This window comes from Glycine max, chromosome 3, assembly GCF_000004515.6.
Source record: "Glycine max cultivar Williams 82 chromosome 3, Glycine_max_v4.0, whole genome shotgun sequence".
Taxonomy (NCBI): Eukaryota; Viridiplantae; Streptophyta; class Magnoliopsida; order Fabales; family Fabaceae; genus Glycine; species Glycine max.
In genome coordinates this window covers 40,675,722-40,690,437 of record NC_016090.4, presented here as the reverse complement: position 1 = coordinate 40,690,437, position 14,716 = coordinate 40,675,722, and the positions used below count along the sequence as shown (strand labels likewise).

The following is a 14,716-nucleotide window of genomic DNA, read 5'->3' as shown; positions in this document are numbered from 1 at the left end:
CCATGAAAATACATCTTGTATATCTTAAGATGTAACAATTGAGATTTTTTTTTAAAGATTTGATTTGATTAGATGAATTTTGTCGAGATTTAATGATGACATGATATTATAATTTAGATTCTTAAAAAAAAAAAATCTCATAATAGTGATTAGAATAATTAATTTAACCATTAAATTAATCAAGCTGAATATTAATTTTATTTATTTAAATAAATAAAGAAAGAAACGAGATTGATAGATTAAGAAGCCAAACTCGAATAACTAATGAATAATTAGGTGTTAAGAACATTCATTCTTAACTAGTATGAAGAAACTGGAGAAACCGTGATCCTTTCCTTAGGGAAAGCCAACGGGATTGACCTTTATTAATTGGGTACTGCACCAGCTACTCCTTTTCTCAAGATCTGCGTCCGCAAAAGGTTACTAACTTTATTCCCGTTACACCGCAAAGCCAAGGGCAAATCAGTCACTTCCCTGTCAAGTCAGGGTCCGGTCAAATTTATAATTTTCTCGACAACTACAAGTCCTACCACGCGCCAACACCGGAAATAAAAGGTTTTCACATAAAAGCATATTCTCATATTCCTCCAAACACCAAATAAACAAAAATAATGAAAAATCATGCCATGTCATGTCGATATCATTGTTCACATACATACATACATACCACATGTACATGAGTGTGACTCATTCTCACTCCCTTGACTCTTTATAAGCGTTCCTTCCATTTTCTCCTTCCAGCAAATTCCACTCTTCAAAATAACTCTTGTTCCTCAAAACACAAACACCATAACATGGGAGAGGTTAGTTCTAATTCCGCTCTTCAGTATTTCGCGAATCCCATTCACTTCCGATATCGCTGATTTTATTTTTATTTTTCCTTTTTTAATATTATCGTGCGTGGCAGAAAAAAGAAGCGGCGAAGAATGAGGGCGATAAGAAGCCTGAATCAGGAGCAAAGCAAAACGACGGACGCCTACCTGTCGTTTTGAAACTCGACATGCATTGCGAGGGATGTGTCAAGAAGATCAAACGCGCCGTTCGCCATTTCGACGGTACTACGATCATTATTCATATCTCGATTACACGATTACGAGTTTTTCCTTAAATTTTTGTTAATGCGTAGAGATATTTGAAAATGAGATTAGAATATTCCTAAATCCTAGTCGATTGTGGATGCAGGTGTGGAAGACGTTAAGACCGATCTATCAAGTAAGAAACTAACGGTTATTGGAAAAGTCGACCCTGCCAAAGTGCGAGATAAACTAGCGGAGAAAACTAAGAAGAAGGTCGAACTCATTTCTCCTCAGCCTAAGAAGGATTCCGCCGGGGATAAACCGCCGGAAGAGAAAAAATCCGAAGAGAAGAAACCGGAAGATAAAAAGGCAGAAGAAAAAACTCCGAAAGAGGTGCGTAGTTTCAAATTTTCTCACCTTCGTCAATACGGTTAGCACTGACTAAGCAAGGAAGCTAATTAATTTCATTGTAATTTTACCGTGTTGATCGAGTTGATTTGATTAATTAGCGTGACTTGTTAAATTCTCGTATTAATTAACTTGTTGTTGGTTCAATTCAGAGCACGGTGGTGTTGAAGATCAGACTGCACTGTGAAGGTTGCATTCAGAAGATTCGAAAGATTATCCTCAAAACCAAAGGTTATGCGTGCGCGTATTTTGGCCTACATTTTTAATCGTTATGCCAAGTATTTCAACTAAAATATTATCAAGTTATAGTATAATTGGATGATGATACCGGAGCCCACTAGTATATACTCCTCTATATAAAATTTAAATTCGTATGTTATGTTATTTATTTAATTAAGCGGCACTATAAAACAGTTAATTATTATTAATTAACGTGGCGTGTTTGATTTGCAGGAGTTGAGTCGGTGAACATTGAAGGAGGAAAGGATTTGGTGAGCGTAAAGGGGACGATGGACGTGAAAGAAATAGTACCGTATTTGAACGAGAAGCTGAAGCGAAACGTTGAAGTGGTCCCACCCAAAAAAGAGGGTGGTGATAAGAAAGAGAACAACAAGAAGGAAGGTGGTGGTGGTGGTGGTGCTGAAGGTGCAGCGAAGGTGGAGGTGAACAAAATGGAGCACTACGGGTACGCGTACCCAGCTCCCCATATGTACTGGCACGGTCACGGTGGATACGCACCTGGTGAAAGTAGTAGTAGTAGCAGCAGCAGCAACAACAGCTATGAGGTAGAGGTTCAATCAGGGTATTCGTATTCGAATCAAGGTTATGATGGTAATTACGTGAATTACCCTTACCAGCATGGGTATAATGATAATTACATGGCAATGGCACAACCACCACCCCCGTTCTACTTGAACCCTCACCATCCTCCTCCACAGATGTTCAGCGATGAGAATCCGAATGCGTGTTCCGTGATGTGAGGCAACGTCTTGTTTCTCAATATTCTATTATTGATTTTGATGTATAGCCATATGCAGGCTGTAAATAACAGATTTTATATAGATTTGAAAAGAGTTCTGTATAATACTATTAGTACTAATTAGAAAAATGTAGTACAACTTTTGCTATTAAAGCATGCTTAATGACATAGAGAGCGGTACGGCCGGCCGGCTTGGACAAATCCGGTTCAGGTAACTTTTTAAAAAATGGAGTTGTAGCCTTTGCAGCTCTTTTTGGTTGTTCTGCTTCCTTTCTGAAAACTAACGTACAAATTATTTCCAGTAACTTTTAAAGTTATCGTAAAAAAATTCGCAGATCTTGTTAAAGTAGGGTTTTTTTTTTAATAGAGATGATTGAACCTATGGTTTGGCTCCTATTTGGTCATGCCTGTGTTAGTTGTTAATTCTGTCAAATTATGATTACCAAGTCTAAGATCGAATCCAAATCATGCATCTGATTTCTTTATTTCATTCTCAATCTTTCCAATTAGAAATTACTGCCACATCGATTAATGAGTTACTGCCGCTATTCAATTACCTTTGTGAGAGGAATGTTCTACATTTTTGTGTTTCCTTTAGCAACTCGTTTTTTTTTTGTCTTGAATTTCCGTTTCTTATCTTATTTCCAATCTTTCAATCGATGCATCAATTACTGAGTCTATGTCACTAGTTTATTACTCCCTCTGTTCCAAAAATATAAGTTATTTCAGAGGAAAAAAATTATTTCAAAATATAAGTTATTTTAGAGAAAAAATATTATATTAAATATTTTTTTAATTACACTCCATCAATATTTTAGTATTAATATAATAGTCTTTTTAATTCTCGTGAATTATTTTTCCTAAGTTTCTAGATTTATTCATGTATTTTATAAAAAATTGTTATTATTAACAAAAATTATGTGTAGTGAAAGTAAATGAATAAGAGTATTATTTAATTATAAATAAAAAGATACATTAGAAAAATCATCAATATTATTTATAAAATTCAACAAATTAATTATTTTTCTTAATTGATAATTTTAAGCAACTTATATTTTGTAACGAAGGAGGGAGTAGTAGTTTTATTTAACAGAGAATTAACTGTGAGAGGAGCATTCTCCATTCCATGTTTGTTTCTTGTTCTCCTTGGCAATGGCAACCCACGTTCAATTCGTTTCTTCCATTGTGTTACCTATCACTCACAACCTCCAATGATATATACACTATCATATATTTTCATTATTATTTTTTGAATGTCTTTATCAAACAGTTGATCCCAATTTCGTAAACCTCGAGCCAAATAAGAATTAATCAGTAGAGGAACATTTCTCACCCCCTTTTTTGGTCGCCACTGGCATAATTCCGATAGCTGTTGATTCAAATGAGAAATACTCATTGATTGATGTGATAATTTCTAATTAGGAAACCGGAAATGGGGAAGGAGAACAAGAAAGAAGATTTTGATTTGTCTAGCATAATAATATTAATTTTCATATTGAGAGTTTAAAATTAATTAACATAAAAATATTGAATAATAAAGACTAAATAACTATATTTAAGTTTAATTACACCTTTTCTATCAATTTGTGCTATTTCTGTTCCTATTTTTAAAAATTGTGTAATTTTGATTTAGACATTAACTTGTCATTCATTACTTAACAAATATGATAACATATATGGTATTGGTGGAATTGATATAGAGAATTGACATGTACTACTCCTGTTAGTATTTCTTTGTCACGTTAATGTCTTTGTAAGTATTGAATGACAAGTTAACTTATAGTAAAAGATTGCACAGATGGTTAAATTAGTTTTTTTAAAATTTATTATTTAGGTTCAATTTTATTTTTTAATTTTTTTTAGGTTCAACTTTGTTCTTTGATTTTTTAAAAATAATTCAATTTAATTTTCTAATATTTTTATTCAATTTGATCCTCTAATTTTTAAAATTTATTTATTTTTTAAAAAATGTACATTTTGTATCAATTTAAAATCATTTAATAATAATTTTGAATCTAAAATATAATTTCTTATAATTTTGATTTTAAGGATCAAATTGAATTGATTTAAAAAATTAATGAGCTAAATTAAACCAAAAAATTACTTAAACCACCAAATTAAATCTATAAAATAAATTTGAAGACTAAATAATGATTTAACCTCAAATTTATTTCTTAAAAGTTAGGAAATTAGTCTTCAAATCAAATAATTAACTCTTTTATATTCCATGTCGTTTGATAAATAACAACATATTCACCTTTGGTTTATTATGAATCTCACATCTAGCTTCTTAATCTATTCTTGCTCTTTGGTTTATTTGATCTTAAATACGTGGTTATAATCGTTACTAAAAGTTAATAGTTGTAATCACTTTAATGACTAGAATGGAAGTATTTCTAAATTACAGGACAAAAATAGAACAATTTTTTGGGGGATAGAATCAAATTTAAAAAGATCGAAAGCATATTTTGTTCTAATGTTAAACTTGAATATAATCATATAATAACTATTTAATTTGTTTAATTTAAAACTTTTAAAATCTAAATTTAAACTTAACTCATAAAACAACATCATCAAGATGAGTAACTTGATAGACTCAACAACAACAATCAACTATAAGGATAAAATCTAATACTAACTTAAAATTTAAATTTGAGCTTAACTCAATTTTATATAACTAACTTGTGTGTTTAAAAATTATCCTTCATTTATATAGACTATTTTGTTTACATAAAAAAGAAGAAGCACTCTAATAATCTATATTCTCAACTCAAGTACACAAATAAGTCACTGAAACTGTCGCATTAGGTACAAGTTTTGTTGGTTAATCACAATAGGCAGATAACCCTCCGTAATCCGGAACGCGCACTTGACATATTCTACCTTAACTCCGTAAAGCACCACCAACTATCATCGACGTACCACGTTAAAAAGAATCCACGAGACATTTTCACAACCATTATTCCAAGACTAGGTAGAATTTTGTCCATTTGTCTGATAAGAGAAAAGAGACATTCTCTCTGGCAAAGTGGTGGTTAGTATGAAAGTTCCACGAAGTTGCATGTTGTCACCGCCACCATACATAATCGCTCACCGTACAGTACGTAAGCTTGAAGCTTCAGCTTTCACGTTTCCAAATTAAAATGAATTAAAATTAGAATTGAAAACGTTCCAATTCCCCCGACGGTGGCTAGCTGAGTCATGCCAAGTAGTAACCAATGATGCGTTTGCGTTCCGAGTTAGCTTCTATGTCATGGCTTGCAAAGGAATGCATGGAGTGGGCCTAGAAACTACAAGCCCACACAGCTCAACCCATTGTTTTTTTCTTCTTCTTAATTTCATAACAAGACAAGACGTACGTTTGAATGATTTTCATTTTTTTAAGTGGAAAAATGATCTAAGACTGTGGGTTGATTAATCATGTTTATGAACACAATTAAGCCACATATATGACCTCCTAAGAGTATCAGGTGGATACTGTTCGCCATGACCTAATCAATTAGGTGAATATAATTGCATATAAGACATTTATGGAGAATGAAGTTATGAACAAGGGTGTTAGCTAGAATCCAAAATGACTTTCTTTTTGCAACATCACAATAACTGCCATTTTCGGTATCATCACACCTACCTATTTTAAAATTTATCTTTGACTTAATTGTCCACACACTATTTCAAGTTTATTCGGCAAGTTATTTTAGTTTATTTAAAGTTTGTCAGACTAACTTATAACGTTGTTTAATTGAAGCTAGTTTAATAATTTTTAGTTCAGCTATTTTTTTTTTAAACTCTCACCTAATTTTTCATATTTTTTTTATAATTTGTCAAATATGTTTTTGCCAAACATAACCTTGCTTGTTGGCTACTTCAAAATATGAAAAAGAATAAAGTTGATTTATCTAAATCTTCTGCGTATTATTCAACCTTTATATCTTAAATTACAAAATATCTTTTTAGAAGTTATTAAATCTCTTTTAATTAATCTTTTAAAGGATTACAGACGTTTTTATAAAATTCTTTTTTTAATTGATAATTTTTTTAAAATTGTATTTCATAGATTCTAGTTAGTTAATTTAATTGTGTGTATTTATTTGCAATTTTAAATATATTTTCCTATTAAGTAATGTTTAATTATATTTTTTCATAAGAAATGTAACTTTAAAAGCATCCATAATGCATAAATAAATTGTACTGGTATTCAAGTTAAAAGATATGTGCGTTGAAGCATAGGTAATTTATTGTCTTCTTAAACTATCATGACACCAGATAAAACAATTCATCGATCTAAAACATAAGAGAAACAGTTTATTTTATCTTACTTTAAGTAACTCTTTTAAGAAATTATATTTTTAAAAATCACTCAAAAAAATTAATCCAGGTCCACAATAAATAATTCGTCTCATGATGTTAACTTTTTAAATCTTGTGATCAGCTCTGTTGGGAGACGGTGAGCATATTTGAAACACAATATATAAACTACTCAAATGATAATTGAAAAAAAGAATCTTAAGATGGTAAACTACTAAATAATGCAGAATTTGAAAATTTCAGAATAGCGTAAGATTAACCATACAAATCCTGGGATATGTAGGATATGTACGTACATACGAATGTTATTGTATTTTTTCAACGCTGTTGTATTTTAATGCCTCGTTCCGTCTTTTTAGTTTATAATTTATTTTTATTCCCAGCCTGCTATGAATAAATTACTTTATCTTATTATCCACCCCATAAAGAATAATAGCGTTTGCACTACCGTTTTATATAATTATATATGTATGAGGACTGTGATTGTAATTGCAAAGGTTAATATTTTTACAATATACAAATATATAATTTAGGAGTATTTATTACCCATATTTTTCAGACCCCACCAGCATCTAATTAGCACGGAGGGTTTAAGTTTTGGCAATTGAATGTTACGTACTACAGTACACAGTTATGATCAATTGTGCAGGGATATGCTTCTGATACTTAATGTTTATAGGTTTGTGATACCCTTGTACCCATTTTAATACATGTTTTTGCTGATTTTTTTATAAAAAAAACAGTTATGATCATTGCCGTCCCCTTAATTCCTCTTGGAAACTAACATAGGTGTGGGGTATTTGTCGTGTTGATAGTTAATCACGAGCAAACTCGTACGCCATGATTAATGGTGTATCAACCTGAATTTAACCGTTCTTAATTATTTGGTCCAGAACATTTTGCTACTTGTTACAGAAAGAAAGAAAAAACATATATCTAGCTATTTTAGTGTAACATGAATGTTTTCATTAATTTTTGCAACAGGCAAACAAACATATAGTCCGACAAATATCATATTTACTTGAAATATGTTCTGCTGATAAAATGTGCAGATTTGATGTCAACATGTACGTGGTTCTCATCAAGGAAAAAAGATTGAATCATGATTTGGGATCAACCAAGTAGCCAAATTGGTCCAAACTTATTCCATCAAACGTAAGGTTAAGACTTTCAATTTTAAGTTTGAATTAAACATGAGCCTATTTAGACCGATTTAATTGTAGTTTAATTCAGACTTAAGCCTGCAAAGTCTTGAAAAAATAGGACTTGAATTTCATTTTAGAAACTCTCGAACTGAATCCAAGTTTTTTTTTCTTTTCCCGGACCATTATAAACCACTACACGTATCCAGCCAGCTTGTATTGGTTGAGGCCTAATTTGTAATTACGATGTAATTTTTTCTGTTGACGCCGCAGGAACTATGTTTGCTCCCTTTTTCATTGCCTCTTCTCTACTTGAAAAGAAAATCTCCATTTCATAATATAGTTAGGATATAATTGCATGCAAATTTGTTTTTTTTTTAAAATGGTCATAAGTTCAATTCAGGATCTTCAATTCGCTCACAATGGGTTTCCATTAATTCGAATTCCTAACTTATATCGTTAACATTTTAAAAAAAGAACTGTTTTGGGTACGAAGGATCGTGGGTTAGGTGATCAAAACACATTATGGATATTCATTGTATTGTACTACGAGGCAAGCTTCTGCCCCAACTGTTGCCACGTGGATTTCTGCAGCATGTCTGATTTTGGGGACGAGCTAGTTTACAATAACTGAAGACAATGATGGTTACTATTCAAAGAAGATTTTGCCAACAACATTTTGGTGAAAATACAAGATACGAAATGAGACCATGTTCTGTTGTTGAGACTTGAGAATCAAGAGGAAGGTGAGTCATGAGTGAGGTCCCCATTGTGACTCATCCTTGATTGTGACACCTAGGGAAATGTTGGCTTCTTCTATTCCTCTAGATTATTTCATGGCCCATTTGTGTGTACGATGATATCATGTTATTGATGCATAAACATCCATGGCCATAATTTTTCTAGGCATGGACATACATCATGTATCATAATTCATATGTGTCGCCATGGATACACTAGTGTCACAAATTGGAATATTAATAATTGATAAGGCACGAGTCTGAAAAGGGTTTATTTCGGGTTTGGAATGTTCTGGATGAAGAAGTCAAGGAGTTTGAGAAGTGGTAGCAGAAGGTGGAGTGAATATTTTAATTAATTATTTAATTTTACTTGTATAAATTGAGTTAAGCCTAGCCATTATGAGACAAGATTAAGATTCGGTAGGTCCATTCCTAGTCATCGACACGTGGCGCAGTGTTGGAGTTTGAATTTGCACGTTATGAGTGGGGCTTTCCTCTTTGACACGTCTCTTATCTAAGGTCCATTCCCTAGATTCATTTACCATTTGTTTTTCAAATGAAGAATTAAACTTATGCAGTTATGCCATGGTTTTTCAAGAATTTGGCTATTGTATGCTATATATTACGGTTGATTAAAAATTTAATAACAGTGACTTTATTTTATTTTCCTAACGCAACGCCTTCTTTTTCCATTGTGCTGAAAATCTACAATACCCAAAAGTCAGAGGGTGTAATTTACAATTCTTAAAAGGCCCGAACTGTTCTCGTTCTAAATACACGTGCAGTGAGCTCAAAATAATTCAATCTAACTTACGTCGCAATTCAATCTCCATTCGTTAGACAATAAAATATGCCCGACTTTATGGACACAACTTGATTTGACTTAACCCTAAAATTTGAGGTGAAAAAATGGGCAATACATTGTTTCAATATTTGACTTTTAGAGGCAGTAAGGATATGAATAGGAATTAAAATCTCAATTCTTCTGTTTTCCATTTCCCACCGTATGAATTTTCAACTATTTTGAGGACGCACGAATTGTACGCAACCTTGCAGAGTAGGTGCATGATGATGGGTGACTATGTGAAGATGTCAATTATGTAGAAGAATGGAAGAATGGACAAACCTTCCATTTCCAACTTCCAAAAGATAGAAGAAAAAGAATGAAAGGTGTTTTAGAGTATAAATGGGTTAAAAATAAGACCAAATCATCTCTATCTCTTAATCAAATATAAATGTTGAAGAGGGACCTGCGGAGCATCATTCATATGGTGTCTTTCCTTGCGGGACTATTGTATCAATTATCATGCACTTTTACTATTGTATTCTACACCTCATATTATATTCTGAAATAAATTATTCTAAAATATAAATTTAGATTCTGGAATGAATATTACCGAATGCAATGATAGGTGCAGAAAATAAAATTACACCCTATTTTGACGTTGTAGTCTTGTATTGTATCATACATACATAAAGCTCAGTCCAACTCCAACGCCAATATTTTTTGTGGGCTTGTAGGCTTTATATGGCTTTGATTTTTACTGTTTCTCCTTTATACTACCGGGCCACACAATAGGCATTGTTGACTATTTGTACTATGTCAATATAGTGGTAAGGCTCAATTGCCAGCGGCCATGGCCCAGTTTTGGAATTTTAAAAAAATGTTATTTTCCCCCAAAAATATCCGTTTCCGAAATTAAAAAGTAAGAATTTTGCCAAAAGTTTACACCCATGGTAACTCCAAAATAACCCAGTTAATTTAGTAAGAGAAAGGAAAGAGAAAATGATAGGTGGTATAATATTAGGGTGTTTGGTTTGATATCCAACACTTTACAACCAAACATGTATTATGTGAGAAAAAGAGATAAAGAGAAACAATGAAAATTAATGAAGAGATATTATTACATGGCCTAATCATTCCGTACTGGGGTGAGAATAGGTCAGACCGGCCCACAGGGGCCTATGACCTGACCTACATAAAGTCTGGTCTGAACTAACCTATTTAATTAAAAGGTTAGGCTTAGGCTTATTAAAATGCCTTATAAGCCTGATAGATCAGCCTATATATATATATATATATATATATATATATATATATTATTTTTTGGGTATCAATATATAATATTATTTTTTGGATATAATTAATTTTTTTTAAACTATCAGACTTTGATTACACATTACTGCTCCATATAATCAAGGACTTTAATTACAATTTAGATGTGAGTCATATGTCCTTTTATATTCCTCATTATTTTGATTGACTTTTTTTTTTTTTTTAACTTTCTTATTACGTTCCTACTTTATAAAATATTAAAATGTGAAGAAGATTTTTAAAAAGGCTATCAGGCCGCCGAACCAAAATAAAAGCCTTTGATAAGTTATAGCTTGACCTGACCTATTCCCACCCCTATTCTGTGCCTATATGATCCCAATTATTCTCTTTGTATCACAATCATATTTTTTTAATCTGCGCAACAGTCAACAAAAATTAATTACACATTATATAAAAATTAATTGAAATTATGGTGTTTCAGAATTATGTAATAATTAATTATCAAGTGTTCACTTAGAATAATAAGATGTGTTTAAAAGATTGACATTTTATAACACTTCTATACATGCAGATATCATATGAAATTCTTAATCACTTACTTAAAACCTAATTATCAACCGGCTATAGCATATAAGATGATTTATCAATTATGAAAAATGTAATATTTGTGATTGTTGAGTTGATAAAACAAAGGGGGATTGTAAATGCATTATTTTCCCTTGCAGAAAATGACGTGACAGGACGTGCGATGCAAACGTGGAGGGTATTGGTAAGAAAGAACTAACCGAAGAAGGTAGCTATCTAGCTTCATTTGTTCCAACCACTAGTAGTATAGGTTTGAATCGCACTGCAAATTGCACCATGAAATGAAATAATTGGGGAAGTATAGCAATAGCATCAGCAGCAAAATCCTTTAATCAATCATTCCTTATTTACTAATTTAATTAACCTCTCATTTATTTATTTTACGAGTGGAACTGCAGAGCAGGCATGTGCAGGACATGGATGCGAGGGTTAATTACCTTGTGTACTGTCCGTTTTCATCATTCTATTTTTATAAGAAAACCAAAAGTAATTGATTTGTATGTAAACCTAATTAATTAATTAATTAATTAATCGGGTTTCTAATCTAATCTACTGATGCATGCTGTGAAGAATTACTACCTGCAACTGCAATCTAATCTACTGGTTTCCTTGCTCTTCTCGATCGTGTGTGCACTATACGAATATCTATTGAGATCGTGATTGACCACGTGAACTGTCTCTTCCCTATCACTTTAATTTGCATGCTTGTTGTATTGATTCTGAATTTGTACTGCAATTATTGATGTTACCACCTTTTCAACTTCGATTGGTTTCTGTAGGTTACTATCACGCAGGTGTTAGTTGAGTTGAGAAGAAGCAAATTTATTTATCAACCACGTGCTGCTCACTTTAATTTCTGGAATCTAAGGTTTTAACCGTCTCTGTTTTGTGTCTCCTAAAATTTGGGCTTGGAGTAGAAATATTTTCACTGGTTAAGTTTTTGTTTTACATACCATCTTTCTGGATAGAGAGATCAACTCTTTTATGTATTGAAATAACCAATGTATGTTCTTCAATTGCCTAAAAATTATTTGCTCTCCTTCCATTTAATGTTTTTATAAGGAATCTCAGGGTATAAGCTGTTCATGGGGATTTTCCTTGGTTGATAAAACGGTTAGGAACTTAGGATCTAATTGCAAAGTATATGACTTGAGAACGAATTAGAATCTACAACTTTTTTCTCTCTATAAAAATAGCTGATGAATTGAAGAATTATAAGCTACACTGAGATTGATTTATTAGTTTTTGGACCCTCTAAAACAACTAGTTTTTTGAGGTGCGATTCTCCCAAAACTCTTATCAATTAATATTAAAGCCATTCACAATGTCCATTAGCCGCAAATGATTGACCCGGGATTCTGGGAGGACTGCATATGCCGAGCATGGTGGGACAAAGCTATTCACTTCATAATTTTATTGGAAATTTTCTTTTCTGCTGATTTCTTCAAAGCTTTTATGTTGTTGCAGCATATCCATGATTGGTACTTAACCATATTAAATTATGAAAATATGAAAATAGTAGTAACTAACCATATTAAATTATGAAAATATTTTGTAAGTAAGATGTAAGAATGTGTGATTATTTAAGAGTTATATAGTAACTTTTTTTAAGTTTCTAGTTATAGAGAATAGTTTCTAAGCTGTAAAAGGTAAAAAATAAGTATTTATAATGGTGAGATTTAATTAAGATGTGTAAAAAGTTAAAAAAAGAAAGAGAGAGATGCTGAGATGGAGATGCTCTGAAGAAGCTTTATCCAACGTGAAACAAGCACAATTTTTTTCATCAAGAAATTAATTCTTACAATTATAATTATTTTCAAATTTACATATAACTTTATTGATGTTTTTTTTACTGGAACTGAGTCAAATTTAGCAACTTTACTCTAGGAAATCATTTGTATACATTCACTTTATACCGAAAAAACAATTGTTCTCTTAACATCATTCTAAGAAGAAGAAAAAAACGTTCGTATAAAAGCAAAAGATAAATTTGGTGGTGTAATTATTTATAGATCATAAATGTTCGCTAATAATTTACTATATATGCAGTTTGATCCTTCGTCTAAACACTCTAGCTACGTGTCGCTATCATGATCGCGATAATTTCCTACTTTTGCGACTTCCTATATCCACTATTGTCAAAGCAGAAGGTGCTATCAATTGTCGATGACACTCTTGGCCAAGGGAAAAGAATAAAGTACATATATGCGTATCGCAACGAAAAAACTACGTGTTTCTTTATATTCATTGATATTAAATGCTCACATGATTCCAACATGCAACGAAAATTAAAGGTGCTTCCTCCCATAAGTGGTCAACGTTGAATTTTAAGTCTTATAATTTTGAAAACAAATTATAAATTCAAGTTGTATAGTTGTTCTGTATGGTACCGGTTATATATTATTCTTAAAAATAACGAATTCTATAATTAATATCCAAATATATGTTCTTATATTGACCATGGAATTTCAAATTTCCAACTCTTGTCCTTATGAGACATAAACAGTATCCTTACTAAATGAATCATCATATCGTTCATGTGTTAACTGAGAGGGGCCCTATTGAATGAAGGCAAATTGAAATGACTGAAGTATAGTACCCTTTATCTAGTCCTCCTTGTATATATATATATGTTTTCTTCTCTTTGCATCTCCAAAATGAGAGAGGGAACAGTGACATCAACCTTTAATGAATTAGCTCACATGCGATTGTCCCTACGAATACACAATTATCAACTTGAATTTCAATTCCAAAGCCATATATCTGACATTTATCTTTTAGTCACACATATGCATGCATGCCACTATATATATTCCAGCATCGGCATGTAAGAATTTCTAAAAGAAACTTGTTCAGGTTACTATTTGTTTCTCTGAAGCATGGGTAAAACATTTAGTAGTAATAGTAGTCGCTGTTCTTGGGGATTGTGGATGGGAGGGTTTGGAGTAGTAGTGGAGCCTATGATGAGGAAACTACAAAGCACTTTCTCACGTCCAAAAGGGGTTATCAAGCAGGGTCATTTTGTGGTGATTGCAACACAAGGGTGGAAGCCAGAGAGGTTCTCTATTGAGTTGGAGTTTTTGGATCACCCAGACTTTGTCAAGTTGTTAAAGCAAGCTGAAGAAGAGTTCGGGTTCTCTCAGGTGGGAGCCCTTGCAATTCCTTGCGAACCAGATGACCTCAAGAGAATTATTGCAAGGAAAAAGAATAGGAACAAGGGTGTTGCTATTTCCTGTTGGGTTAAAGGGATAAGAGTTGCATGAGACCTTGCCATGCATGTTTTTTAATGTTGTCTTAATTAGTTACTTAATTTCTTTGTAAGAAGTAGCATGTTTCGGGTGATCATATCCACCTATGTTATAATTTTACATCACATTTTAATTAAAACATTAAAACTTAAATTTATGATTTTATTTTCAATTATATGATATTCAACTTTCTTATTCTTATATAAATATTAAATTTTATCTCACACACTTTAC

The 14,716-nt window shown here is 32.1% G+C and overlaps 2 protein-coding genes across 2 annotated transcripts; both read left to right on the top strand.

Moving 5' to 3' along the window:
- The first annotated feature begins 651 nt into the window (after positions 1–651).
- Positions 652–2,728, top strand: LOC100792662 (heavy metal-associated isoprenylated plant protein 6). The gene is made up of 5 exons (XM_003521357.5): positions 652–803; positions 908–1,055; positions 1,183–1,409; positions 1,577–1,655; positions 1,878–2,728. The coding sequence occupies exons 1-5, from the start codon at positions 795–797 to the stop codon at positions 2,402–2,404; spliced, it is 990 nt and encodes a 329-aa protein (XP_003521405.1). The 5' UTR covers positions 652–794; the 3' UTR covers positions 2,405–2,728.
- An 11,385-nt stretch (positions 2,729–14,113) lies between these two features.
- On the top strand, positions 14,114–14,497 carry LOC100816753 (auxin-responsive protein SAUR71). The gene has a single exon (XM_003520606.3). It carries the CDS (start codon positions 14,114–14,116, stop codon positions 14,495–14,497), a length of 384 nt encoding a protein of 127 aa, XP_003520654.1.
- The last annotated feature ends 219 nt before the right edge of the window (positions 14,498–14,716 follow it).

Coding starts and splice junctions, on each gene's coding strand:
- LOC100792662 (XM_003521357.5), top strand. Junction 1,410..1,576: donor AAGAAAAAACTCCGAAAGAG/GTGCGTAGTTTC, acceptor GGTTCAATTCAG/AGCACGGTGGTGTTGAAGAT. Junction 1,656..1,877: donor GATTATCCTCAAAACCAAAG/GTTATGCGTGCG, acceptor TTTGATTTGCAG/GAGTTGAGTCGGTGAACATT.
- LOC100816753 (XM_003520606.3), top strand. CDS start 14,114: ATGGGTAAAACATTTAGTAGTAATAGTAGTCGCTGTTCTTGGGGATTG.